The 27574-nt window shown below is 36.7% G+C and overlaps 1 protein-coding gene across 2 annotated transcripts in view; it reads right to left on the bottom strand.

Moving 5' to 3' along the window:
- LOC117419323 (COMM domain-containing protein 10-like) overlaps positions 1-27574 on the bottom strand; it is a 53016-nt gene that overhangs the window by 24278 nt on the left and 1164 nt on the right. For both annotated transcript variants that reach the window (XM_034903352.2, XM_034903347.2), the window contains exons 3-5: positions 25205-25315; positions 23767-23922; positions 22405-22515 (exon numbers count right to left, since the gene is read on the bottom strand). In XM_034903352.2, the coding sequence (XP_034759243.1) occupies positions 22405-22515; positions 23767-23922; positions 25205-25315 (378 nt within the window). The remainder of the gene's footprint in view (positions 1-22404; positions 22516-23766; positions 23923-25204; positions 25316-27574) is intronic.

Raw genomic sequence — 27574 nt, forward strand, 5'->3', positions numbered from 1 at the left:
CAACATCTGAGCAGGTAGAGTGAAGGGTGTTTGCTTGACATGGATTGAATCTGTAAAGCACTCCAGCATGTACAACTGATGTTCCCAGACCTGCAAAATAATGTCCATAACCTAATCCAGATATGTCTAATAGAAACAAAGTAATCTGGATTACTGTTAACCAAGTCTGATTTATACATAGAAAAGTAAAAGGAATTCATAAAATACACAAGAGACAGACATATCACTATGTCAAAACAAACAGTATGTAGCTCATCTTTTGTTTAGGTTGCCACAGGCTACCAGTCTGCTGGGGGTCTCAACCAAGTCACATGACATTTCCAATGGGTTTTGGCTAACAAGTGACACTAACCTATCTGTTAATGACCGTAAAAATCTGTTTGATTTACCTCAGAAAACAAAGTTAAAGATTTGTAATTAACAGAAGAATTTATTTTATTAAATTCAATCATTAAATTGATTAGATTTTATGTGTTGTTATCTGTTCATTGAAGAAAAAAAACTAATAAAAATGTATATAGATATTATCATTCTATAATCAGATCTTAAGATAACAAGTAAAAACATGAAAGTATGATATATACAGACACTTGCCAATAAATCAGAGTAATTTCAATACCTTTGTGACAAGCGTGCCTATAATGTTTTATTAAAATTCAGACAGACCGCTCTTAAGACAGCCTTCATTATAACTACAAGCCCAAAGTCAGTAGGTCATTATGACTTAAGATCTGACATTCTCAAGAACACATACACAAGCAGAGCACATCCACTGTTGTATATAGTTGCTACCAGGTGTAATCAATGATAATCAAAAATAAAAGTGGAAGTGATTTTGCAGCACATCTCTGAGATCAAATCAGGAGGAAAAGAAAGATGAGGAGGACAAGGAAAAATGGTTCACTTAAATTGCAAAGTCATCACCAGCAGCCTTCGTGTTCAGCATTCACAATGCTGAAACTTTAAAATAAAAAGCTTCAAACCCTCCAAAAACTTTGCTCAGAGCAGGGCCAGCTGCTAGATTCAATTAGTTATCACAAGACTTGCATTATTCTTTGCATTTAAGCCAAAAACCTGGCCAACAAACCACAACCACATTTTCAAAACAGAACACAGAGGTAGGACACTGCGTTAATAAGACTATCAAAATGTACTGTAATTTATGCATCAATTGCTCCTCAAACAATAAAAGGATACAATCAAAAATATGTCTTTTAGCTTCCGCAGCTCATTTCCTTTTATTTCTTCACTGTCACATCTCTTTCTAATAGTTCCATGAAAATCAAATTAATACTTGCACCACCGACTGCTTCAAAATAGCTACATACTTGAAGAACAACTTGTAAAATTAGCTTTTACAAACATACTGCAACCAAAGAGCACAAAAATAAAAATGTAGGGGTATTTAAATCACCGTATAAGGTCAGGGATGAAGATCAGATAATAACAAACAATGAATAAAAAAGAAAAATAGCAGGATAGTTTCAAGGGCAAGCACTGTACCTAATTCAATAATATATTAATTTTGAGAAAGTGGAATGCTTCCCAATGTGTTAATCACTGGCAATCTTTAAAAGGATCATTTATAAACATTCATTATTTTGGTATTTTTCTATCTATTAAGTACTGCACATCAATGTACATATTGCAATGCTGACAGCAATAGCTATATCTAGTCACAGAGCTTTTTTTTTTCGTTTTTTTTTTAAAAAAATTATAAATAACGGCTTGAGTTTGCCAGCTCTGGATAAAACAATTATCATCTATTCACTTTTGGCCACCATCTCACACACCATACATTCTGACTGTTTGATGATCTGTGTAAATTGCAAGACAGCAAATGCCCAGACCTAATGGGATTACCTGCATTATTAATACTCACCAGCAGTGGTGGTTGCGGCAGATGTAATCTAACTAAAAAGAGACTTCATTACTCAATGTATCACTCAGCAAATTGTGGAAAGCTTTTAAAAATAACCTTCCATCCTTTGCCAAGGAGTTAACATGGCCTTCTGAAAAATAGGTTTAAATCACAAAACTGAAAATTCTGGTTACTCAACCTTACTTGATCTTCTTACGATGTAATTCCAAGTGTAAAACATATTATACTGCAATAACAAGTAAAATACTTACAAATGTTTTTTTTTGCCTGTACTCATTATAGCAATTTCCATGCTCAGACTGCTGTACTGCAAGTTCCTGGCATGTTGGGCCCTTGATATCTCAGGTTACAAGATAAATGATGTTGCAGAGCTCTATCAGCAATTAAGAATGTTTTAGAAATTATTGAAAAATCACAAACAATGCATGAATAAGATTTGCTAACCCTTTGTTATTGTTTATTTTGTAATTTGATCACTTTTAAGAACTGCTGTGAGGATAGTAGTGTCGTTATTAGACTGGAACTGTAAAAGTTATTACAGTACTACCCCGTTATAATGCGGTTGTCGGGGTCCATAATTAAGAGGCCGCATTATTTGTGTTTCACCTTATAATGAATATTGGTGTTTTTGTTCCTGAAATGATTAACAATGACCACAAGCCAAATTAATATTGTAGCGTATGGTGGGAAATGAAGGAAGGAGACACACACAATTTGCAGGTACTCGAATCCACTGTTTATTTGGACAAATGTTCCCGGCCCTGTTAGCCTGGTATCACACAGCAGCTTAACTCACTTGGCTCTTCCCGCGGCGATGTTGGCAACCCCCTATATGCTTTCATGTCCCCGCCTCCCCGGACATCACCCACCAATCCTGGCTGAAGAAAGCTTACTGCTTCCCTGCTAACAAACACACACACACACACACACACACACAAACAACAGGGTCCGTAGACCAGTCCTGCAACAGTATAAATCCCGGGTCATTACAATATATACAGTATAATAAAAACTATAAGTACTGTATTTCCCAGTTTCAATTTAAATGTGTTTAAATACGGTAATGTAAAAATAATAATAAAACAAAATCACAGTGTTGTAGGTTCCCTTTCAATTCGAAGATGACCAACAACAATACTTTTGGGATATGCCTGCCACAGGTCAGGTATTTACTGAGCATTTTATGTCAGAGCTGCCGAAAGGCCTCTCCGAGGAGTGACGTCCTCGGTCCCGCCTACCCAGGGAATAAGTAGTCTGTGGAGATCGCGTTCTCTTTTGCTTCTCACAATCAGGTAGGTAAGGTAGGTACAAACTAAGCTCTCCAGTTGCGTGAGTCTTTATAAAAAAGCTCTCACTTCGAGTTTTCTGTTCGTTCCCCTGTAATTTATTGCTGGACGTCGGCTTACCACTTCCCCGGAATCTGAAACTCAGTTTCTGAAGACTGAGCTTGAAACGCTGCGGAATTGTGAGCCATTTAAAAAAAAAATATATATTTCTTTCAACAGCCTACATCGCTTGGCGACTGTAGTCTGCTTTTTCTGACCCTACAGCATCTGCTGTCTGTGTTTTTTCCTCTGCTTTTTGACGCAACCGTTGTTGAGTCGACGCCACTGGGCTGATTCAGCCTGCCCACTCGGTCTACGCAACCTAAAAAAAATAATAAAAACCCTACCCTTCAGCGTTTGCTGTGTGTAAGTGTGTGTGTGTCAGTTTTTTCACTGCCTTGCAGTTTAAGAAAAAAAAAACAACGTGTGCTTCCTCCACTGGGTCTGATTTAGAGTCGGCAAAAGCGGGTTGGGTTCGGGTCGGAATGTGGACTTTTTCCCAGTTTGCGGTTCGGGTCTGAATTTGAATCACCAAAAATGTTTTCTGTCCTTTCAGCGTACTCGTCTGTAACCCTTTACCAAATAACATAGTAGAAGGTAAATATACCAGTATTTCCATTGCTAAAGCAGGAGGCGATTAGGGAGGAGTCAGCTGACTTTTTTATCACGTCTGCTTGGTGATATTAAAAATGTGTGTGAACGAGGTGAAACAAAAGATAGCTCAGTGTTTATATCATGAGGTGGATAATAGTCCGAGAGGTAAATCAGAAGTGTGGAATTATTTTGGAATCATAGCAAATGAAAATAATGAACATGTGACTGGATTCGTTGCTTGTAAAACCTGTCATTATGTTTTTGTTAACGACAGCCACAAAACTGGTACATCATCTCTGTGAAAGCACAGGTGTAGCTCCCTTTCATCTGGTGGCACGAAAGGAAGAGACAGGTATTTTATAGTATAGTAAGCAGCGATAGAGATAGTAATATGTCACAATGTTAAAATATACCCAGGCCACTAGAGAAATCTACCACGCTGTACAGCCTATTGTGTAAACTCAATCTGTGGAGAATGGTAGAGATATCTTTGCGTGAGAGAGTCGTGATGCAGGCAGTAGGTAAAGGACAAACACTTGCGGGTTCGGGTCAGGGTTGCAGGTCTAATTAAAGCGGGTCGGGTCGGGGATAAGAAGACGGTGTTGCAGCGAGTTGCGGGTTCAGGACGGTCCTGTAGTAGAGGGTCCTATGGGAAGCAGGTCGTAAAGCTTTGGTGGTAGCGAGACGTCCCTCATCTGCTGTCTGCTCACGCTCCCCCTCGATGGCTTTGATATACTTTCCCAAAAGTATTGTTGTTGGTCGTCTTTGAATTGAAAGAGAACGACAGGTTACAGATGTAACCCCGGTTCCCTGAAAGAGAAGACGACCAACAAACCTTGCGAGGTCACATCACTCTCATTTGCGGGTTTGATGCAAAAGAGAAACGTGATCTCCGCGGAGCGACTACTATTCCGTTGGTAGGCGGGACAGAGGATGTCACTCCCCGGAGGGGCCTATCGGGAGTGCTGACATAAAATGCTCAGTAAATACCTGACCTGTTGCAGGCATATCCCAAAAGTATTGTTGTTGGTCGTCTTCTCTTTCGTTTTCTTTTCTTTTTTGTTGTTTTTATTACAATTTATCCTAGCATAATTCACGATAACATCACCAGGATAACTTGGAATGTTCACCCAAAGTTTGTGAGTCAAATTGCATTATGGGGGAAATGGGAGTCACAACTTTATCATGTTATAACTGATTTCGCACTATAACAGGTGGCGTTATAACGCGGTAGCACTGTAGTTTGTTTCAGCTTGGCACACGTCTGATTCCCCCACTAATGCTACATGAGGACTTGGTTAGTTTGCTGCAAGGAAATGAATGTGTTTACTTCGCTGGTAATTTGTAAAAAAAAAAAAAATATATCCAATTCAAATTTTTTTTTAGAACAAATCAAACTACTAGTAATAAAAGGAAATCAGACTTCCGTTATTTGCTATTCCAATGTCTATTCCATTCTGCTAAATGGCGAAAAAAATAATAAAAAAGATAATTCATCACTACAGGCTTTTATTTCGTTCATAAATTACTTTCCATCAGGTGGACATATAATTGCCCTTCCAGACGGAATAAGCCATTTGTATTCTTTGATATACAGAAGCAAAACATGAAATTGTTATTTTGAGCTTGTCTCTATGTTGCTAGAAGCAGGACAGTATGAAGCACTCAAGAGAGGGCTAAGGATCTGATAAGCAAGAACTGAGCAGACAGAGCTATTCCATCACTCATGACATCAAAGAAACTTCTCTTAATGCCCGATAAGTGCTTTTTAGTGTCACTACAAATGCATCATACTATCAATAATCTATAAGCCAGCCCACGGAATTCTTACTACACATTCATTTTGTGTACTGAGCAAATGCAGTCCCATCTGTACACAGTATATGCTGCACTTTTCATTGTATTATCCAAAACAAAGTAAACAAAATGCATTCATTCTGCAAAACATCACTGTGAGAAATATGCATTTTATCCCAACTAGTACTTGTGTGTGAGACATCAGGTACTGCTTATTATTTCAGTGACTACAACTACAACAGTGTTAGTACACTTTTCACCTTGAGCCAGAGGTGAGTATAAAAACCAAAAGGCAATCCATTATTTCATTTTTATTCATTCTGTTTTTCAAAAAGAAAGTAATGATGACCATTATTTTCATGTGTGACAACCTGAATCTCACAGGTAACCAAGGCAACCAACATTTACTTTATGGATTTCATATGTGCCTACTTTTTGTAGCCAGGGAGTTTATTTATACTGGGTTGAAAATGCACTTTTAAATAGGTTAAACAGTAATGACATTGGTGTATCTGGTATCCCCAACATCTGCCACTCTGATTTAGATTTATTTACACATTTAGGTTTCATTTTCAATACACAACTGTTAATTAAATATAATGTCAGCATTAGTTGGACTACATCTGTTTTAAATAATTTAATGAAAGTGTAACAGCATCAGTGGACTTTAAATAACATTTGGGATGTGGCACATATTCTACAGCAGCCAGTACTTTGAAGAGGAAGTAAATCTCTAATGTAGGGATTGGTTATTGCAGTGGTCTTGGTTTATTTTACAGTTATTTTCTTAAGTACCAGTTTTACAAATAGAATATGGTAAGGTTGTGAGAATCAACACATAAAAATAAGGTAACCAGACATCCTGTTTTGGACGGGACAGTCACACTTTTGAAGCACAGGTCCCGGTGTCCCCAGAACCTTTCTTGGGACGCTCATTTTGTCCTGTTTTTTTCCCCAGAGCATCGTCACAGTGGTAACAGAGATTACAGAATATTGTATTTTCATGCAGGCTTCTGTGTTTCTACCATATCTAACTTGTTACAGTACAATGACACTTAATGTGACTAAAGAAGGTTGAACGACCAGCAGCATTAAAAAGCAGCTGTACAGCACCGTGCAACTCTGGAGAATTACTGAACAGTCAACGTTCATATTTGCAACCAATCAAAGAGAACTGCGGGCGGGTTTATCCACTGACTGTTGCTAAAACAAACTGGCGGCTATCCTCGCCTGAATCATCACTCTAGCTGCCTGAAGAGGTTAGTCTACTGTAGTCTAACATTAATGGCTCATACAGGTACCATTGTATTGTATTGGAATTAATCTTTTCATCCACGATATTTGTATATCTGCATGCAAACGACATTGCTTCGTGTGAAGCTATAGGCGACAATTGCAGAAATCAATGCTGTCATGTCACATTACTTTGACATGTTTACAACGAAGTGCATTGAAGCTTGTCGTGGTTTGAACACTTTGTGCATCAAAGTAGCCCATCACAACGATAGGAGGGGCTGTACAATGTGACAAAAGTATTTGGAAACATATTTTCTTTTGAAATAAGTCTATATTCACTTTCAGTTCACCACAGGTACCCTCTATTATTTTATCTATTACTCTCTACATTTGTGAAATTCAAATTGTAAAAATATTAAGTGTGAGAAAATGTTTTATTTCTTTAAGTATACATGTCATGTTGTTTTTAGCAATAATGAAATACTATTTTTTCAGGTCTCCTGGTGCAAATTTAATTTCTTTAAAACAAAAACATTTACATTGATAGTTGAGTACTGTATTGGATACAAATAGTTTAAAACAATAAAAAAAAAAGAACCACGTCCTCGTTTCATTTTACCTTTCTTTAAATAATATGTAAATAAGCTGCCGCAGAGGCATCTCTTTTTAATTTGGCGGCCCCTTATTTTTATTTCTCTTAAATGTATATTTTATCATGCAAAGTTTAATAAAATAGACAATGGAGTACTTATATTTACAATGAATGCTATCTGTTGCGTAGGTGTGATAGCTCTATAAGGTAGTTTATAAGTATTTTACTTTATCACAGCTTTTAGTTTAATAGAAGAAAAACAACACATTGATAAAAACATAAGTTTCTCCAAATAGTTTTATTTCCAAATTCCCTTTTTAACACGTTTTAAGCCGACAAGTATCACTTAAAATAGAAAGGAACCTGTTAAAAACGTGTTGATTGTATGATGACATTTCCTGCCTTCCTGTCTATGCAATTCTTCAGTACCAATCAATTATAATGAGAAAGTGAACAGGCAGGAAATGTTATCATGCAATTAACACGTTTTTAACAGGTTCCTTGTTGTTTTAGGTGATGCCTGTCAGCTTACAGCATGTTAAAGGGGGAATTTGGAAATACAACTATTCTGAGAAAATTAAAAGTTTGCCTATGTGATTACTGTTTACCATACTTAATAACTACTTCAGAAGGAAATTCCTGTTTCTGCAATCAGGGCAGCTTCTAAACAAAACTCAGAAAAGCTGATTAGTGGGCTTCATTTATTGCACACAGTCAAAAGATATTTAACACATTTCATAGTTTAATAGTAGAAAGTGGCTGGGAAAAAAAAAAAATCATACTATCTATTAATCACAGCACACTAAGAATCCAAGCAGAAACTGCAGTAGAAAAAATATTAAATGGTAAGAAATTCAATATTTTCAGAAAACTAGATTTCATGAAGTAACCATTTAATAAATAGAAATAGTGAGATATGTAATGTTTTATACAGGAAGGGCCTTGTTTTCAGATTGGACACTGGAGGATAGAGAGAGAGAGAGAGAGAGAGAGAGAGAGAGAGAGAGAGAGAGAGAGAGAGAGAGAGAGAGAGAGAGAGAGAAAGGTGTAAAGTGGAAATCAAAGAGAGAAGATGCAGTTTATTAGGCAGAAAAGGGACTAGATTAGCAGCAGTAATCGGCAATAAAATAGAATCTCGGAATTTGATATTTTTGAATTGCTACTGTGTAATGTAATAACTATACCTGTTAGTAGAAATGACATTACAAAGACAATAAGATTATTTATTCACAAAAAAGTTTTTGCAAGTAAAAGATTCCACTCTGAATATCACCATGAGTCTCTGCATTCACTTTCAATATGATATTAGATTAAACACTGCCAAAGTGAAAATAAAAACCCTAACCCTTCCCCGTAGATTTGACATTGGAAGTTCCTCACAATATTTCCATACTGTCCCAGTTTAAGGACTTGCAAATCTGGTCACCTTACATAAAACACAATAAATAAATAAGAAAATCTATTCAATATAGACAAACTATTGAAAACATGAATGATTTACAGCAAGACTAGGGGTGTGGATTTTATTGCCCATTATTTTCTCACCTAGACCCTTTACTAACTAAATACCTTGGAATCTTTGAATATACAACTACCTATTCATGCACAAGATTTTAAGGAGCAATTCATCTCACAAGTACAGTGGTACCCCAACATGTTTTCCTGTTGAAAGGAAAGTTGTAAAACTGGGAATGGGGAGGTTGTTGCCAGATAACCTCACTCAAACTACGACCTGAATAGATAACCGTCTCCTCTTTAAAAATGTGCAAAATTTTAATGAATTGCAGTGCTACCCCAAATATGATCCAAATACAGCCAATGCGGAATTACTGGGTATGGCAATTTCTCTTGCTGGTAATTTTACTGTCAACAATATGTTTCTGGATAAACAATATTGTTTACTACACATTGAATATTGTACCAGTCTTGGCACTCTCCACTCATTGTTGGGGTAAAATAGAGAACAAATGCAGCACCCAGTCATTCAGCATTGGTACTAAACTGAACTGAACTTGTGAGAAAGATTGCTCTGAAAATCGTTAGAATAGTTTTAAAGAGGAGACAGTTATCTATTCAGGGATACCACGATATTTAGTGAGCAAATAGTCTGAGTGAGGTTATCTGGCAGCAAGCTCTTAGCTGCACTGCTTTCCTAGAAAAAGGAGAATATGTTGGGTTACCATTCTACTTATGATTAGTCTTGCTTATTCAAATATTTTGTATATTTTTAAAGGGATACCAAGATATTTAGTAAGTAAGAGGTTTCAGTGAGTAAAAATGGGTAGTAAAATCCCACCTCTAGTTGTTCTGTAAATCATTTGTTGCTTCCATAATTTGTGTCAGTACTGTGTGTGTACATATACACACACACACACACACATACATATATATATATATATATATATATACATATATATATATATATATATATATATATATATATATATATATATATATATATATATAGATAAGTATGATTTCAAGTTATGTTTTAAAAATATGATGAATAATATTGCAAATTCCTGAATTTGACAGTGGGGAAATGAGAAGGAGATAATATCCTAGGAGTCAAAAAGGCAGCACATGAGCACGACTTGCACGAGTTTCTTTGGTATTCAAATTTTGAGGGGATGGGACTATTCTGGATGTGGTTTATGTACTTGACATCAGATCATACACTGGACTACATTTGAAACAACATTCTTTAATTACTAATTTTATGTTCTTTGTAACAGGGGCCAAGGTCAAAAGGCTCCACAGTCATCCAGGCAAAAGCTAGAAAAACATGAGGCCTATGTTTTGCATAAACAGCAGCCACACCAATCACTTTATCCTGACACTACTGACAGAGAGTTCACAGTGTGTTCACACAATGTTTTTTATGTAATCAACTTAACCACAAATGCATACTGGGAAGATGATATTTACTGATCGAAATTGCATGCAACTCGTAATATGAATGTTGTTCTTGTTTTTTTATTTAACTTATCAGGAATATTTACATTTTTCATTGGATGGGTACACGACAAATCAATGAACAATCTGAATCCAAGTTTTAAAATGTATTTAAGTAAATTAAATAAATGAATAAATAAAAAAGGGGGACAATATTTTTCTATTGCAGGCTCTATTGTGTGGTTGCTGATCGTGATCAGAGTAATGCTTCCCATGCTAAAGATTGTAAACCTTATGACTTGCACAGCAAATCCGATTCCGAGAAGAGCAGTCTTTATCCCTGTGGTAGATGCCTGACAAAGCTAACATTCATTTAGAATCTTGAAACTCACTTAAAACATCAACAGAAATTCTGGCTGCCTTAGCAATCCAAAATGTAATGTAAAAACACATAAAAAAATGATTTGCACACTAAAACATTTGTTTGGTTTAGAAATGCTATTACTTCTCTGCAGAGGTCATTACCTAGCTCGGGACATTTAAATGGCGCAGTCAATTGAGGTGTTGCAGTCATGTGACTCCAGTAGGCTACGCCGCTATACTGGTGGTCAAAACAACCATGACGGCTAATGCAAATACGGTATCTTCTGCACAAAAATGTAATGTACTTGCAACCACAGAGCACACTAGTTTCACACAGAAATCAAGCATTGCCAATTGTTTCGCATGCAAAAACATGTGCTTTGAAAGTTCTGCTGACAAGCTTGTTATCCCAAATAACCTGAGGTTTTAAAGCCAATTGAACGAGAACTCATTTTTTGCTTCTCACTCATTGTGAAAATCTGGGAGTTATCTACCAGATGAGTTAACTGAGGTTGACTGTATATGACATTTTTGGTATAGACTAGAGTATCATAACTTTGTATGGGGATTAAAAAAATAATACTAATTTTGTTCTACAAAGTGTCAGTAACTGGAATCTGAAGATTTTTTGTTCCTGTAAAATTAACTTCAGTGAGTGACAGCTAAACGTGTGTACTGAGTTGGAGTCCAGTTTGTCTGCTTCGACTGTGTTTTTACTGCCATGTTAATGGCTGAAATCCACTTTGCCCTCCTGTCTGGCTCAGCAGATAGGAGGGCAAAGTTGTTCCTCTCTTCTGTTGGTGCACCCAACAGCACAACACACATCTGGCATTGTAAAATCCAAAGTGTAACGACTGCTCTTAGTTAAATTGTCATTGCCCGCCAATGCTTTCTGACCGCAAGTGTGGCCCCGCCATGCTGTGATGACTTCACGTGAAAAACCTCCATTGTCTACATGAGGTTGTCCAGGAGTACAAATTACATCTACAACTGAAACAACATATCTTACGCAGTAAAGGGGAAAAGGCATATTTGGTATGGGACCAAGGGTCAATTCTCAAACTAATTCTAATGAACTATGTTTGTAGGAATGTAAATTAGTAATAAGGCATTCTTTTGATCAACTTATATCTTGCTGAGATAAGCCATCCAAGGATTTTGTTAGAGAATTTTACTGAACCGGGAATCTCCCTACATTTTTTAGGGGAAACACCAGGACAACCACGGATCGGTGGTCAAAGCAATCCAGGATAATTCGCCTGCCGCTGTAAAATGCTTCAATAAATTCCAGTGTGTAAATCTTATGATTTGATGCAAATTTTATTAAAGTCCCATAATTATTATTATACTGTAACTGGCCCAATTTATCGGTTATTACTAACAACTGTCCAATGTAAATGAACATCATTTAGTTGATTGTCTAAAGTAAACTGGAAGCAAAGAATTATTCACTGTTCAGTCAGCTGAAAACACTAGAGATGGGTATTTATTTCACAGACGGAATATTACTTACAGTATATTGTGCCTGCATACAGGATGTACAACACTCAACCAGCACTGAGCCTGACAAAGGTAAGCTTCTGCTATCCCAAGGTAAAGTTCCTATAATGCTTTTTTATAAACACATTATCTGAATATTGTTACAACAGACTCGTCTGAGGTTCAGTGCAAACAGGGGTTTCTAGCTCTGATTGCAAAAAGCAAGATGACAGGCAGACACCACAATGGGTCACCAAGAATCTAAAACCAGATAACCCTCCTTTAGATGCCTGACAGAAAGCAGAAGGCTGTGTTTGACATGGAGTTTATATTCAGATTCATTTTTAAAGTACTTTATGTACTTTTTTTTTTTTCAAAGTAGCTTTGAAATTATTTTTGGATCTGTTTTACTGCTTAACATTTCCTCAAAAACATGTTTTTCATTGTTAGTTGTAGTGAAGGTAATTCACAGGGTAAAACTAGTTTTTTTTGTAAGCAGATTGCTATCATATTTGTCATTCTCACAAGTCACTGAATTCAGTTAAACAGTTTTATAGTATTTGTACAGGTTTTTATGTGGAAACGTTTAATTTATTTATTGCATTTGCTTATTGGAAATTGTGTTCTTCCTTTAAAAGAAATCAGAGTTTAAAAAAAAAAAGTTCTGTTTAAAACGCGTATTTATTTACCTTTTCAAAGTTTTGCTTTCTTTCCATTTTTTTTTTTTTTTTTTTTTAAAGATAGACACTCTCTCTGAATGTTCTATGGGCAACTGTGTGGTAGTGCCTGGGAATGGAGTTTCGTCATTGGTGGATGAATTGAAAATAAAGTAAATTGAAAATGCAGTAACAACCGCCGGAAACTATTCTCTACCTTCTCCTCCCTCCCCTCCTCCTCCTCCATCTCCTCTGCTCCTGCTCCACTCCCCTTCATCTCCCTTCTCAACACCTCTCTCCTCTCTGGCCTCTTTCCCTCTGCCTTCAAACAAGTCTCTATCACCCCCTCCTCAAAAACCCTCGACCCAACCTCACTTCAGAACTACCATCCTGTCTCCCTGGCGCGGCTCAATCTCCACACCTCACCCTCTCTCTCAATAGGAGTCCCCCAAAGATCAGTCTTGGGTCTTCTCCTGTTCTCTCTCTACACCCGCTCCCTGGGCCCCCTCATCACATCCTATAGTTTCTCATACCATTTCTATGCTGATGATGCATATCTTCCTCTCCTTCCCCCACTCTGACCCCACCATCCCCTCCCGTATCTCTACCTGTCTGTCTGCTATCTCCTCCTGGATGCACTCGCACCACCTCAAACTCAACATCTATCTATATCTGACCTCCTTTTCTTCCCACTCCTCTGATCTTTCTATCTCCATTCCTCTGGAATCTACCACACTCTGTCCCTCCTCCTCAGCCAAGAACCTTGGAGCAACCCTGGACCCCTGCCTCTCCTACTCCCAGCACATCTCCACTCTAGCATGCACCTTCCGATTCTTCCTGAGCAACATAAGAAGAATCCGACCCTTCCTCACCAACTACTCCACGCAACTCCTCAGCCAGGCCCTAGTACTCTCCCAACTAGACTACTGCAACTCCCTCCTGGCCGACCTCCCTGAGTCCGTCACCCGTCCGCTCCAGCTCACCCAGAACTCCGCTGCTTGCCTGGTGTTCTCTCTCCCATGCTACTCCACTGCTGCGCTCACTTCACTGGCTCCCGATCATCGCTTGCATCCAGTTCAAGACTCTTGTACTAGGCTACCAATGCCTTGACCAGACTGCACCCAGCTAGCCCCAGACCCTCATCTCACTCTACACCTCCACCCGACCTCTCTGCTCCGCCTGTCCCAGACCACCTTCCGGCGCCTCCTCAAGACACACTTCAGACAACACCTGTAAAACTCAACTCTTTCCTTCTGGACAATATAGCACTCTGCCTTTAATGCACTTTAACTTGCACTCATATATTGCATACAAAAAATAACTCTCAAGCCAACACAGCCAAGTAACATACACAATGCTACCCCGTTATAACGTGTTTGTCGGGGTCCATAATTGGAGACTGTGTTAGTTATGTCTCGCCTTATAAAGAATATTGGCATTTTTGCTCTCGAAATGATTTACAATGGCCAAATTAATATTGTAGTGTACCGTGGAAAATGAAGGAGGTACTCAAATCCACGGTTTATTGGGACGATTATTCCTGGCCTCTTTCAGCCTGGGCCACACCAAAAACAACAAACAGTCTTGCACATTCACAGAGCAGCTTGTCTGACTTAGCTTTCAGCTCTGTCCCCGTTGATGTGGGCTTTCATGTCACCGCCTACCCAGACGTCAATCAATCCCAGCTGAGGCAAGCTTACCGTTTCCCTGCTTGCTTACACTTACACACACACACACAAACAAACACACACACAAACACACACACACACACACACACAAACAAACACCCTGCAACAGTATAAATCCCGGGTTGTTACAATATAGAAACTGCTATTCCACCAGTTACACCACTCATTTAAATTGTATATTTTTTATAATAAATGTTGTAAACTGTAAATAAATAACACAGAATCCAAGGACGTTTATACACACTTGTATTATTTCATACTTGTTTTGTAACATTAACAGACAGTTTGTTTTTACTTTTAGAAAAAAAAAAATACAGTGCAAGCACAAGAGCTTTATAAGTACTGTATGTCCCAGTTTCAACTAAAATGGGTTTAAATACGGTAATGTAAACAACAATAAAACCTAATGGGTCGTGTTATAACGGGGGTAGCACTGTAGTTGTGAAAAAGTAGGAACATTTACTAATTTATTCTTATAAATGGGATATTTTTGTGGTGGGAGGTTCATACAATTGGTCCTCGTGTGTACCTATTTTTAAAAAGGGAATCAGGTGTTCTGTGGGCCTAATTTTACTGTATTTTATTGTGTTTAGCATGTTAAATAATTCAAATAGACCCCAGTGGAGTGAACATTAAAAACTGTTACTACACTTTATTATTACAATTTTAGTTATTATACAAAATTAGTTATTTTCTTCTACTAAATTTCTGTTAAATGACACCTGAAATTAAAAAACATTTTCCCCATTATAAACTAATAATGCGTTAATAATGCGACTTATTTGCTGTGTATTTTCTCAGGCCTTTGATGACCCAAACTGAAATAAATATGGAACAATTGTTTTAGTAAAAAAAACAAAATTATTTCAATAAAAAAATAACATTTCTGTCTTCATTTGAAAATATAAAACCCTTTACACAGCAAAAGACCAGAACAAAGATTTGTCTCTAGGCACAATCAACTTGGCCAATTTGAGCTTTCAGAACCATCTAAAACACATATATGCAACATCCAAGGGATCCATTTTTAACCACAATACATTGCTGACATTTATAGCTTGACCCCGGGAATGTCTCATAGTTTACATTTATAACTCAAGAAAATGGCTTCAGTGTGGTAACTTTAATTATTGCCAAGACACCCTAGTTGATCTTTCTGGTATGCAGACACTACAGCCATTGAGAGTGAAAGCGTCTCTTCTATTTTACAGTGTGCCTGTGGGAAACAGGCACCCAGCCGGCCAGATATTCACAGCCGAGCTTCAGCTTCTCAACTCAATACAAGCAACTAATTCAGTGCTTTTACATTGCGTTAAAGGAGCATAGTGAGGAACCATGCATACATTAATAGTCAGAGATGCAAAGCATCTCACAGTATTGCTCCAAATATAATCATAATCAGCCGCAAGAAGCGATATGTTTTATAAAAATGTTCCTAGGTCTTTCAGTATGCATAACTGTCAAGGCAACTGCCGTCTGATGACTGTTGTTATATATCAAGAAAGTGAAAGGATAAGGACAACTCAGGCTTAACACCTTGCCACTTTCAATATTTGTGACCTGCCTACCCCTCAATGTCTTTTGAAGTTGCAGGCAGCAACCCATTATAAAGACTTCTGACAACCTATGAATCATCCACCAATTACAACTTACAACAGCTCCACACTGCAGGCTAATGGTTTCTGATGGTCTTTTGATAATGTGACTGTAAACAGCTGTCATTTCGAAGACACTTTTCTTTTCTTGCAGCAGTTTCTAAGGGCGGGGGGGGGAAGGTTACATTTAACTAGACATTCAGCAACTTTGTCTTGACAAACGCCCACTTTCACACAGTTTCTAATACAAACTTACTTTTCTGTCTGTACCCTGGTTGAAAATCTAATTTTGCAAAGATCTCATACTTCTTTGTTAAGCTGGATGGACTCACTGTCTCATGAAATAAACACAAATTATGTCAGGATACACTTTGATTAACCCATTAAGTACCAAATTATTATTTGTGTAAAGTAATTACATTTAAACTTAACTTTTGCAGTTAACAAAATTTGAGTAAGTCATCAAAACAATATAGTTACAGAGAAAATTTAAATAACAGGTTTTGGAATAACTTGACTATATGATTAATACAATAAAGTATACCCATAAAAATACTGTGAAACTGTGAGACACAACAATATATGTGGTCTTTCTTTTTTAAGACCAAAAAAAACATCACCAAATCAATACAAACACACCAAACTGCTTATTTTTTTTAAAAAGACTGAAAGTACATGGTAACATGAAATTGCTAACACATTTCCTCCACCTTCCAAATGTACATTTGTTTTGTAAGATTACCAGACACTAATGCCCTGTATTTAGTATGGTCTATTTGAGTATCAAAGATGTTCAGTAGCCAATGCTGTAAATAACAATTTAAAGTTAGAAACGCAAACCCTGCTTTTAATAGACCTTAATGGGAACCAGGAGCTGACAAATCCAACAGCAAGATAAGAAATACATAAGAAATAAAGCAGGCGTACAGCAGCGGAGACTGGCCTTTTCTGTTTGGGACTCTGAACAGGTTTATTTTAAAATATACTTAAACTGTATATTCCAACTGGTTTGTACACCTTTTTGTATTTTTCAATGCTGAAATAAAATAATATTAAACATCATTTTTCATTGTGCTTTCACTGCAAGTTAAACAATGTGGGAAATATATCAGGTGTGTAATGGGAGGGTGACCTTGGTAGTAGATTTGCATATAACAGTGTCAGCATTTTTCTTTCTATGAAACATGGTTCATATTTACAGAACACCACACAATAATACTGTGTGTACTGTATAATATTTCTGAAGCTCTGGGCAACATCAAAGCTTAATTTTCCACAAGCGTAACTATTTTTCTTACATCTAGATTACATCTCAGGTAGAACATACATAATTAAACCTAAAGAAAAAGTAAGTGAAACTATATAAGACTGTATAAGATGTTACAATGACGGAACTACATTTCAGAGTAGTACAAGAACTGTTCATTTAATTAACCTCATTATTTTTTAACACAGTGTATGAGTGGGGATGTAATGTCATCCTTTTACTCATTGGTCCCAGAATCTTACTTTTGCCTTCAGTCTTGGATCAAACTTGGTAGGCTTGTTATACTTTATCTACAGAAATCTCAACACCCATTGTTTGACCAAGTGAATAACAATTTTATGAGCCATGAACAAGCGGTCTTATGTTACAGTTTTTCCATTGCCTAATGTCAAGTGCTCTCATCCTTATCAATGCTGTCAGTCAGCAGTTTGTACTTAATGCAAAAAAATGACTCAGATCTGGACAGACAAAACATTCCCACTGGAATGATCAAGGTTAGAGGAATAATCCCTACCCCATCAACAGCACAGTTTGGTTCCCGGTAGTCTGATCCTGCAGTGACTGCAGTTATAAAGAATGGAACCTTACAAAAGTGTAGAATCAAAATGCATTTTGAATGCAGGCAATTTATAGACCCGGCAAAAATAAGTGGATCTTTCCTTGAAGAAAAGAAAGCTCACACTACTGTAGTGATTTACAAGGCTAAATGTGGAAATAGCTGTCAGTTAACGTATAAACCATGTAAACGTTGTCTGGTTTCCATGAACCTTGATGTAAAAAAAAAAAAGCCTGTATGCCCTATGCTAAAGCTCAGCTGTTGAAACCTTCTCTATGAAACACTTCCTTTCTGTTTCGGTCCAGCTGAGATTGTAATAAAACGTATGTCTCTAAAGGATCATAAGGAGACCATTATTTATACCAATACCGAGTTCAGACACAGCACATTTACAGTTTTCTACGCATTTATAAGTTTTGTTAAAACTGTGGTATTGTCTAAACTCAAACACCTGTTTTACATTTTGCTTATTATCTGTCAAGGATATTATGTTCGGCAAATCACGACAAAACTACAGGTTTACAAGAGGTCAATAGAAAAAGTGTGGTTTCTTACCTTTAGTCAATATATTTGTTAATCAAAAAAATACTGTACCTCAAAACTTGATTTCAGTAAATTGCTATTCCCCTGGTCAGTAATAATGGAGGTAGAATCTGAATAATGTTTTTACTGAACACATCTGTTTAAGATAAAATATCAATACAGGAATTCTAAAAGTGCAATATCATTTATAAACATAGAATAATTTAGTCATTGTTCTTGACATTTTTAAATGCACAAAACAAAATCAGCTAATGACAAATAATGATAAAAAAAAATACAGGAGTAAGACTGAATCTTGTTTTACAGTTCAACTGCAGTTATCGGCAAAATGAGTAGTTGGAATAGCACAGCAGTCATCTCTCCTTTGCTATTTATTAATTGTGCCCAGTTAAACAAGACACCTTTTTTAAGTAACTAGGAGTGTTGTGTGACACATTATTGTTATGGATTCTGAAACTGGATGGTGAGATGAGGTCAAAAATATCTATTGGCTGGTTTCACAGATCCTAATTAGCTCCACTCTTTGACTACTGTAACAGGGTGAGGTTATATACGTGGGTCGTCAATGAATAATACTGAGGCAGACACAGAGCATTGGGTGCTGACACGCAGAGCAGGCGTGCAGATTTAATTAACACAAGTGCTGACACTAGGATACCAGCAACGGTAGCCCTAGTGTTACATTTAATAAAGAAAAGAACGCAAAACAAAACCAAGCTAAAATTAAAAGTCTATAAAGTTGTCATGAACCTAAATTAGGTAGGATTTACAAAAAACATCTGCATAAATAGCTACTGGGACAAGCTGGAGGGGCAAGACTTAGACTTACGTAGAATCTGTACTTTAATGCAGGTTGTCGCATTTGTCAGAAGCAAAATATTCCCATATAGTGGAATACACATCCAGTCACTATAGGGTCATTCCAGCTCAGGTGGACCAAATTCTCAGGAGGTGGTTTTTCTTGTTGTGGTTATAATGGAGAAAGGGCTTCCAGGGTGCATGTGTTGCGAATGCAAAAAAACAGAAGTGTAACTCAAGGTGATAAAAACACCTGTTTTAATGGCCTTTGACCCAAAGTTTCTCCATGTGAGGGTTGAATAAAATTAGTGCAATTTTAAAGCTTGTAGAATTAAAATAAAAATGGACACAAGTCACTGCAATTCAATGCAGTTCACCCATATGCCAATGAGTAGAGTGGAAATAACGGACAGACGGAAAGACTGTCGGACAAAAGGTGAAACAGAGGCAGTGATAGGGCCAATTTATGTTATCTGTTTTCACAGATGCACAACATTTGAGAGGGTTTTGATTCTAGACAGACTTTTAAACTTCGGATTTGAGTTTCCTAAAATAAACATCTGTCTGCTACCAGCCAGTTGAACTATATTGAACTCTACTGCTTTCTGAAGCTCTTCAGAGAACAGAAACAGAATCTTGCATGGAATGGTTGCATTTCAAATCAATAACATAAAACATTTTTTTTTTATGATGCAGTTTGTTTCCTTCAGTTTTGCTGAAGTAGTGACTCTCATGCCTTGTAACCTCATAGCTAGCTACCTTGCAAGTTTTTCTCTGTACTTCATAAAGATCATTCATGTCATTGATTAGATTTTGTAGCTTCAGGGCACTCACTGACTATAGTCCCATATACTCCCATTTTTATATTAAGTTGTGTGCTTTTTTTATCAGTTTATTCGTTGAAATGACCTCACTGACAATTGTGGATACTCTGTATCATTCAGCTATTAGATCTGCTACCGGCGCACCTTGAAGAACTTGTCTTTGTGACTTGTACAGATTGCTGAATAGGCCTTCTTTGAGTACTACACACCTTAAACACTGGTACATTATTCATTAAAGAGCAATAATTGTTAAATATTCAGATTTATTTAGTTTTTCTTCAAACTACCATCTTATACCTGATGCATTTATTACATTGGCATCTACTGTACATATACAGTCAGATGAATTTGCAGCCTCAAATACCTGTAAAGCAATAGAAATGAACCAATTTAATTTCTGCTGACATTTTTTGTCATAAAATGGATTTGCTACTTACTGATACTACTAATTGTTAACTCAAATTTGTTTTATTATTTTATCTTCAGACATGAATAGTATCTGTGAAGATACATTTTGTATTCATTTTTTTTTAATAGAAAGATATTATTTCAATGCCAGCATACTTGAAATATCTAAGAATGTATGTTTCTTTTGAATCACACAACACTGCATGCAAGAAAAATAGCAGTGCAATGTTGAGAATATTTTAAAGCTGGTTTGAAATGCACTTGAACACAAACATGTCACTCCACCTCTCTTTCAATTAAATACCAACACTAAGAAAAACACATTTTAGTTTCAATGTATTCTTCTTGGTGAAAGAAAAACACTGGTTAAAGAAAAAGCTGCAGTAGGAAATTGTTGAAAAGGTCAATATGAGTTTAGAATTGCGTAAAAAGGAACTGGCCCTTTTGTTTAATTAAATGAGCTTTTCACATAGACAAGGCAGCAATACTGTTGCGAAGGCAAATGGTTCCTGAATATTTCCATCACGTTAGGATTCTCATTTATTTATACCTTTCCTTATTACTGTGCTGAAGCATATCCAATCTTAAAAACTTTATAATGGATTAACATGCTGGAACGTATTTCAAACTCAGTCTTTAATCCAAGTAGCAATCATTAGCAACTTGTTTATTAGCAACTTCTTGATAAATATGAATTGTTACATGGAAACAGACAACTAGTTTAGGTGTAGCAACACTGCCACCAGCTGTACAGTTGCATAATTACAACAGCTAGAAAAGTCCTTTTTACCAACACACACACATACCAGTGTTTTTCTAACTGTGCTTTTCTGCTAGGGGCCATTGTTGGTTCTCAGCAGGGTATATATCAGCAGGCCTAAATGAAGTACTTTTGTTAGTAGGTAAATTATATGTGCCTCTGGGAAAAAAAGTTTGCTATGTAATTGGCCAGACCATGCTAGAGACAACATAAATGCAGTAATAACCACAGTGAAACACAGCATGCAAAATACAAGCTATAATCATGGTTCACTAAAATGTGCATTGGGCTACATGATAACCTTTCACAGATTACTTTAGATTGCATTTTTCATTGAATGAAATAGTTTTGTAAAAAAAAAAAAAAGGGAATAGCTGGACAAATTAGGCATATAGGCCACATACATACCAAACTGACAAAGTAACACCTAACATTATTTTTGTATTAGTTCTGAAGATTAAATTACTGAAATTATATTTGCTTCTATTACCCAACCATTAAGCAAATAAATCTACCTTTACTCCAAAAACACAACCCAATCCCTCCCCGAACTGCCATTCACTGCACCTCTTTCACAACAGTGTTAACCACCAACACCAGCATTAGTCAGTTGGTGGTCATCTTTGAATTGAAAGGGAATGTTAGGTTAAGGATGTAACCCTGGTTCCCTGAAAGAGAAGACGACCACCAAACCTTGCGAGGTCGCATCAGTTGCTTTTGCAGGTTCGATGCAAAAGAGGAAGTGAGCTCCGTGGAGTGACTGTTTGTTCACTCGGGAGGCGGGACCGAGGACGTCTCTCCCCGGAGGGGCCTATCGGAAGCTCTGACATAAAATGCTCAGTAAATACCTGACCTGTGGCAGGCATATCCCAAAAGTATTGGTTGGTGGTCGTCTTCTCTTTCAGGGAACCAGGCTTACATCCGTAACCTAACATTATGAAGAAGCTCTAGAAGAATATACAAAGGACTCTTAATGAACACAGGTTCCCAGTGTGTATCTCTGTGCCTTCAAACCTTGTATATTTACTTTGAATACTTAAATTCTAGCATATGTTTATGGAAACCACACAGGATACACCTAAAAATGTAAAATCTGAATGGTCTCACTTCACTTTACAGCATACAGGCATGTAAGTAAATGTTTACCTCTGAATCTTCACTGCGGACCCCAAGCTCTAAAACAGCACAAGGTGACTTCATTTTGGCTTGTGTGGATTGTGCCATTTGTAGGCTGAGCTGCCATCCAACACTCTCGAGCTTAAAACAAAAGGAACAGTGCAAAACAGAACGAAGAATGAATATATTCATAAAAGAAAAACATTTGAATTGAATGTCCTTAAATAATAATACATCCCCCGGAAAGCTGTAAATCTAAAATAAGAACAATCGCTGCTGTAAAAGACGAAAAAACTAGATCACCTTAAACTGCATGTACTGTGAATATGTAAATGTGACACCTTTAGATCCCCCACTCTCGTCTGCCACACTCAGAAGACCTCGTATTAAATCTACCTGTTATGCCATTTATAGAGCAATACAGAGCATTGAATATGAAAAGAATAATAAACACCTCCAGCATAGAGGAATCCCATTAAAATGTACCATCAAACATTTCACCATGACCCCCCCCACACACAAACGAGTCTAGGTATAAACAGCTGATAAAACCTTAGTAGCTGACAATGTTCAAAAGCAAATCCCAATCCTCAAAACGTTTAATTCTATCCAATTAATAGCTTGAAAACATCCACCTCCTCAGCCCTTTCTTCTCCTGCCTGTCCCTTATTTGTTCTTCCTCTGCTTTTTAATCTAACAATTTTTCTCATCCTTTTTTATATGGATACACACTATGTATAGAACCCTCTATCCAATTGTAATACAGCTTGCTGTGAATATCCTTTAGCAGAGGTTATTGATAGTATCACAATGTGGCTATATGGAGAGATCTGTCATCTGTCCTGTTTGTATATTACTGTGTCAGGATACAGCTGTGGTGTCTGTCGTCCCCCCCCCCAAAATGAAACAATCTGTACTTACATAGCTGACAGCATAGCTGACCCAGTAGGCTTTCAAAAGATTATATATTCATTTTCATCAAATTATTACTGGTTCTTTAACTACAGAACTATAGAAGGTGATGGTTTGGATAGGCAGTAATTAATGAAGCCAGGGTAATGAGTAAGGACTTTTCTACTAGACACATAATGGCCCATGGGCACACTTTGAAGAAGGATTGATTGGAAAAATGTGCAGTAATTCCAAATTTATAATCCCACAGACTGGCTGAACACTTAAAAATGACTGCCATACTGTCGAGAGGTCTTTTTTTTTTTTTTTTTTTTTACAAAATTCATTGTGCAAATACTAGTATATATATTTTTTTTTAAAAATCCATAATACGATGTGCTTTAAATAAATCTTACATATTGCTGATATTATACTATTATCTATTCTATTTCAGATTAGATTATTATAATACATTTGCATTTAATATCATTTTATTATTACCTTCTTCGGTGCAAACATTCTCTGTCTGAATTTCTCAACAGTTTCTTGGCCAGTAGTGGCCCATGCCTGGGCAAATGCCTCTGCCTTCTCAGGGTTAAGGTGAACATTTTCTAACTGTTGCTGGAGAGAAGCTGGCTTTACATTGTGGTAGACGGCCTGCAGAGATACACAAAATACATTAAAATACTGAGATGGGTTATCCTACTACAGCACACTGGTGAACCAGGATGAAGCAATTCCAGGCACAGCAGTTGTGTTAGACTCATAGCTTGCTCATTAAAATTTATTGTAGTGGGTTTGAATAGTACAGTAGGTTATCAACAAATTAGGAGAATCAGAGCATTACCTTAAATATACAGGGCTGATTACAAAGACAGTTGCCTGCTTTGTGCTGCTGCAGCGGGAAAAAAAAATGTACCCTAGAACCTGAAACTTGGCAGGAGGCGGTACCATTTCAAATGATGGGCCACACACTTCCAGGATTACCACCGCGAGGCATAAAGGTTGTTGTTGTAGCTGATATGTATTAGTGATTCTGAGTGAACTGATTAACATGAGACCATTTTGTGTCAGTCAGGGTTCCTTCATGAAGAAGTTAGTTGTCCACTGTTTGACAGTGTTGTGGTAAGAGTAGGAGGTGTGGGAATACCAAGTATGAAGCCAAGCTCTCTAAGCGTTATACTAAAACATAAAAGCTCCCCTCCCAGAGATGCTTTATAATAATAAAACAAAACACAAAGTAGTCCATAGAGGATGTATCATGAATTAAGAGATGTGACTGCATTGTTTAAATGTTCCAGTTTAAAACAACAGATTATTGAAGTCCAAAACACACATGGAGTCATTATCTTACAATCATTCTAAACAGCGGTGGGTCTAAATACCATCACCTATTAAATAAATAAAACAGGGTCCTCCCTGATGTTTTAAATACCTACACTTTAAGAGACAAAACTCTCAGCCTTCCTCTCATAGCCTTCCTATGCAAACAATTCCATTGCAATCATCTAAACAGCAGTGGTATTTAGAGCCCCAGCTGTTGAGACCCTTAAATAGATATTTAATGTACAGTGTAATTATTCCGAATGGTATACTAGAACAGAAGGATTGTCTGACAGACATACAGAATGGAGGATAAACAGTGATGCATAAATAAATAAACAGATAGTCCCATATTATGTGCAGTTTATTGTGAGAAATGAACAGAAGTCATGGGGAATCTGAGCAGTTGGGAAGTTAAATTCTTATAACAGCAGCAAGAAAGCAGGTCCAGCAGCTTTAAAAAAAAAGTGTTTGGCTTGACATTGGGAAAGGAGCCCACCCACTGATCTTCAGTTCTCCTGATTGGTAGAATTGCAGCGGTGAGGTAACATTCAAACTGGACAGAAAAAACAGGGGTTAAAAATGAACAAGAATCTACAGACGGTAAAAACGTTACCTGTTCTAGAATAAACGACACAGTTTCTAGGATTAGTTGAAGATCTTGTTTTTCCAGTGAGAAAGCAGACTGTAGCTTCTCCTCTTCCTCCTCACTAAAGGAACGTTCTGCCTGCAATATGAAGTGTTACTGTAAGTCCATGCACAATTATTATCAACAATACAATAAACTGCATAAAATGCTACAATTTTTCTAATATAAAAAATACTACTAATATCAAAATACTACTGTAAAGTAGGCATATAATATATTGCTCTGATAGTAGAAGGCCAAATAAGTTAAAAAAATATATATTATTACCAAATTGTGCAGCATAGCGATATACTGTACTGGATAGGTAACCACAACACAAGTCTAGGGATCCGATTTTGATGACGGGGCAAACCGTTAACTTTGATGAAAAAACTGAGCAAACTGCCTTTGCACTGTCATGCAATTTTGGTGACATGCTTTGCCTTGTCCTTTTCCGTCTGTGTTAGTGTCAGTGGTTGGAATTGGTGGTAGGGATGTAGCCTCATTTGCATGTTAGCTTTGAGCGATTTTTGATGTCGATGCGGACAGGGGAAACTGCATTTCAAACTAACCAGGTAAGAGGTGGTTTATTTCAAATGCATTTTGTAAAACTATCATAAAATAATATCCACGCTTTTGAAATCTAAAGATTCTTCCCTTTCCATTGATGTATTGGATTAGCACAACACCGAATTTATAACAATGGAATACACAAAGTTACGCAATTGTATTCATTTCCTTAGATATCAGTGCATTTGACTATCGTATGACCTAACTTACATTCCAGCATGCTACATCAGAAACAATGTTATAAGTACCTTGAAATGAGTGTAAATGACTGATTGACTGCTTCTGTACAGGACATACAGTGGACACGGCTCTGCTGTGTGACACAGTATCAGAGGTGCAATTGGGCCGCAGAGGAGCAGAGTGTTGGTGCTTTTATCGTGGGTGGGGCGCTGCTCCATCACTTATTTGTTACCTAAGGTCAACATTTTATTTTGGTATTTGTAATTTGTTAATACAGACACTTTTCTTGTATGATGGTCACAGCTTGCATCCATCAAAGATGAATTGCCTGTACTGCGGTCATCACTATTAAACAGCTCACTGTGCAACTTTTCAATTCCTTATGAGGAATAGGTGAAGTGCAAGCCAACAGGAAATGTATTATTTTATCATTCAAGTAACTGATTCAGCTACCTGAGTTAGCAGAAGTTCTATTAGAGAAGTTGTACATTATATATATATATATATATATATATATATATATATATATACACACACACACGTCAGGTGTTAGTAAACATTAGTTAGTAAGTGTATTGGTTGACTCAGTTGCTATTTAATTAAACATTACATTTATTAAAGTTTATTGGTTTTTAAGACAGTTCCTGTGCTTTGTTTTCCCACCTAACACTTCCTACAGGCTGCATAAACTTTAGTACTGATCTACAATGTTGAAGGTTTCTAAAAAAATAAAAAAAAATGTTTTTTTTTTTTTTTAAATAATAATATAAGACCATATTTTATACCTGTGTTTAGTAATTGATTCCAGATCATTTAATATTTTTTAATGCACCATTTCTTTGTATCGGGTTTGAAACATATACAGAGATAGTTGGAAGACTGACAGTAAAATAATAAGCTCATATCAAAATATAAAATGTGTTGAACTAAATTACTTCCAGAAATTATGAAGTATGTGGTGTAGGCCTATGTATATAAAAAAATGTTTCTTACAAATATTTATTTTTCACAGAAGCATTAAGCCACATTCCAAACCACAGTTCCCATATAAATCTTAAATAAGCCATTTATTTCAAAGCCATTTATTTAAAAGTAGAAGTATTCTCTCTCTCTCTCTCTCTCTCTCTCTCTCTCTCTCTCTCTCTCTCTCTCTCTCTCTCTCTCTATATATATATATATATATATATATATATATATATATATAATGAATACACATGCAAAATTATTCAATTAAGTAAATATTTCTAAATAGTTCATTAACACCATCATTAACAAATGGTGTGATGGCAATAAAGAACTGTTTTGTTCATCAAAATCACAGCTTTCTTAAAGGGAATGTCAGTTGCTTCTGATTTGGTACTTGCACTTTAGCGCTTGCTTCATCCTTCAATTCTACCTATTAAACCTCCATAGCTGGTGTTGCCTACCTCAGCACTGTGCCACCGTGTCAACCTCAAGACTTGTAATACTGCCTTCTGGCCATAAGATGGCACTGCACTTCTTTATTGTACACTGGCTACACATAGGTGATTGTACAGACAGGTCATTCTGCATTACTGAGAACAGTTAATTTCTACAGGAGTAGTGTGTATATATATATATATATAT

Source organism: Acipenser ruthenus, chromosome 2 (genome assembly GCF_902713425.1).
Source record: "Acipenser ruthenus chromosome 2, fAciRut3.2 maternal haplotype, whole genome shotgun sequence".
In the NCBI taxonomy this organism is placed as follows: Eukaryota; Metazoa; Chordata; class Actinopteri; order Acipenseriformes; family Acipenseridae; genus Acipenser; species Acipenser ruthenus.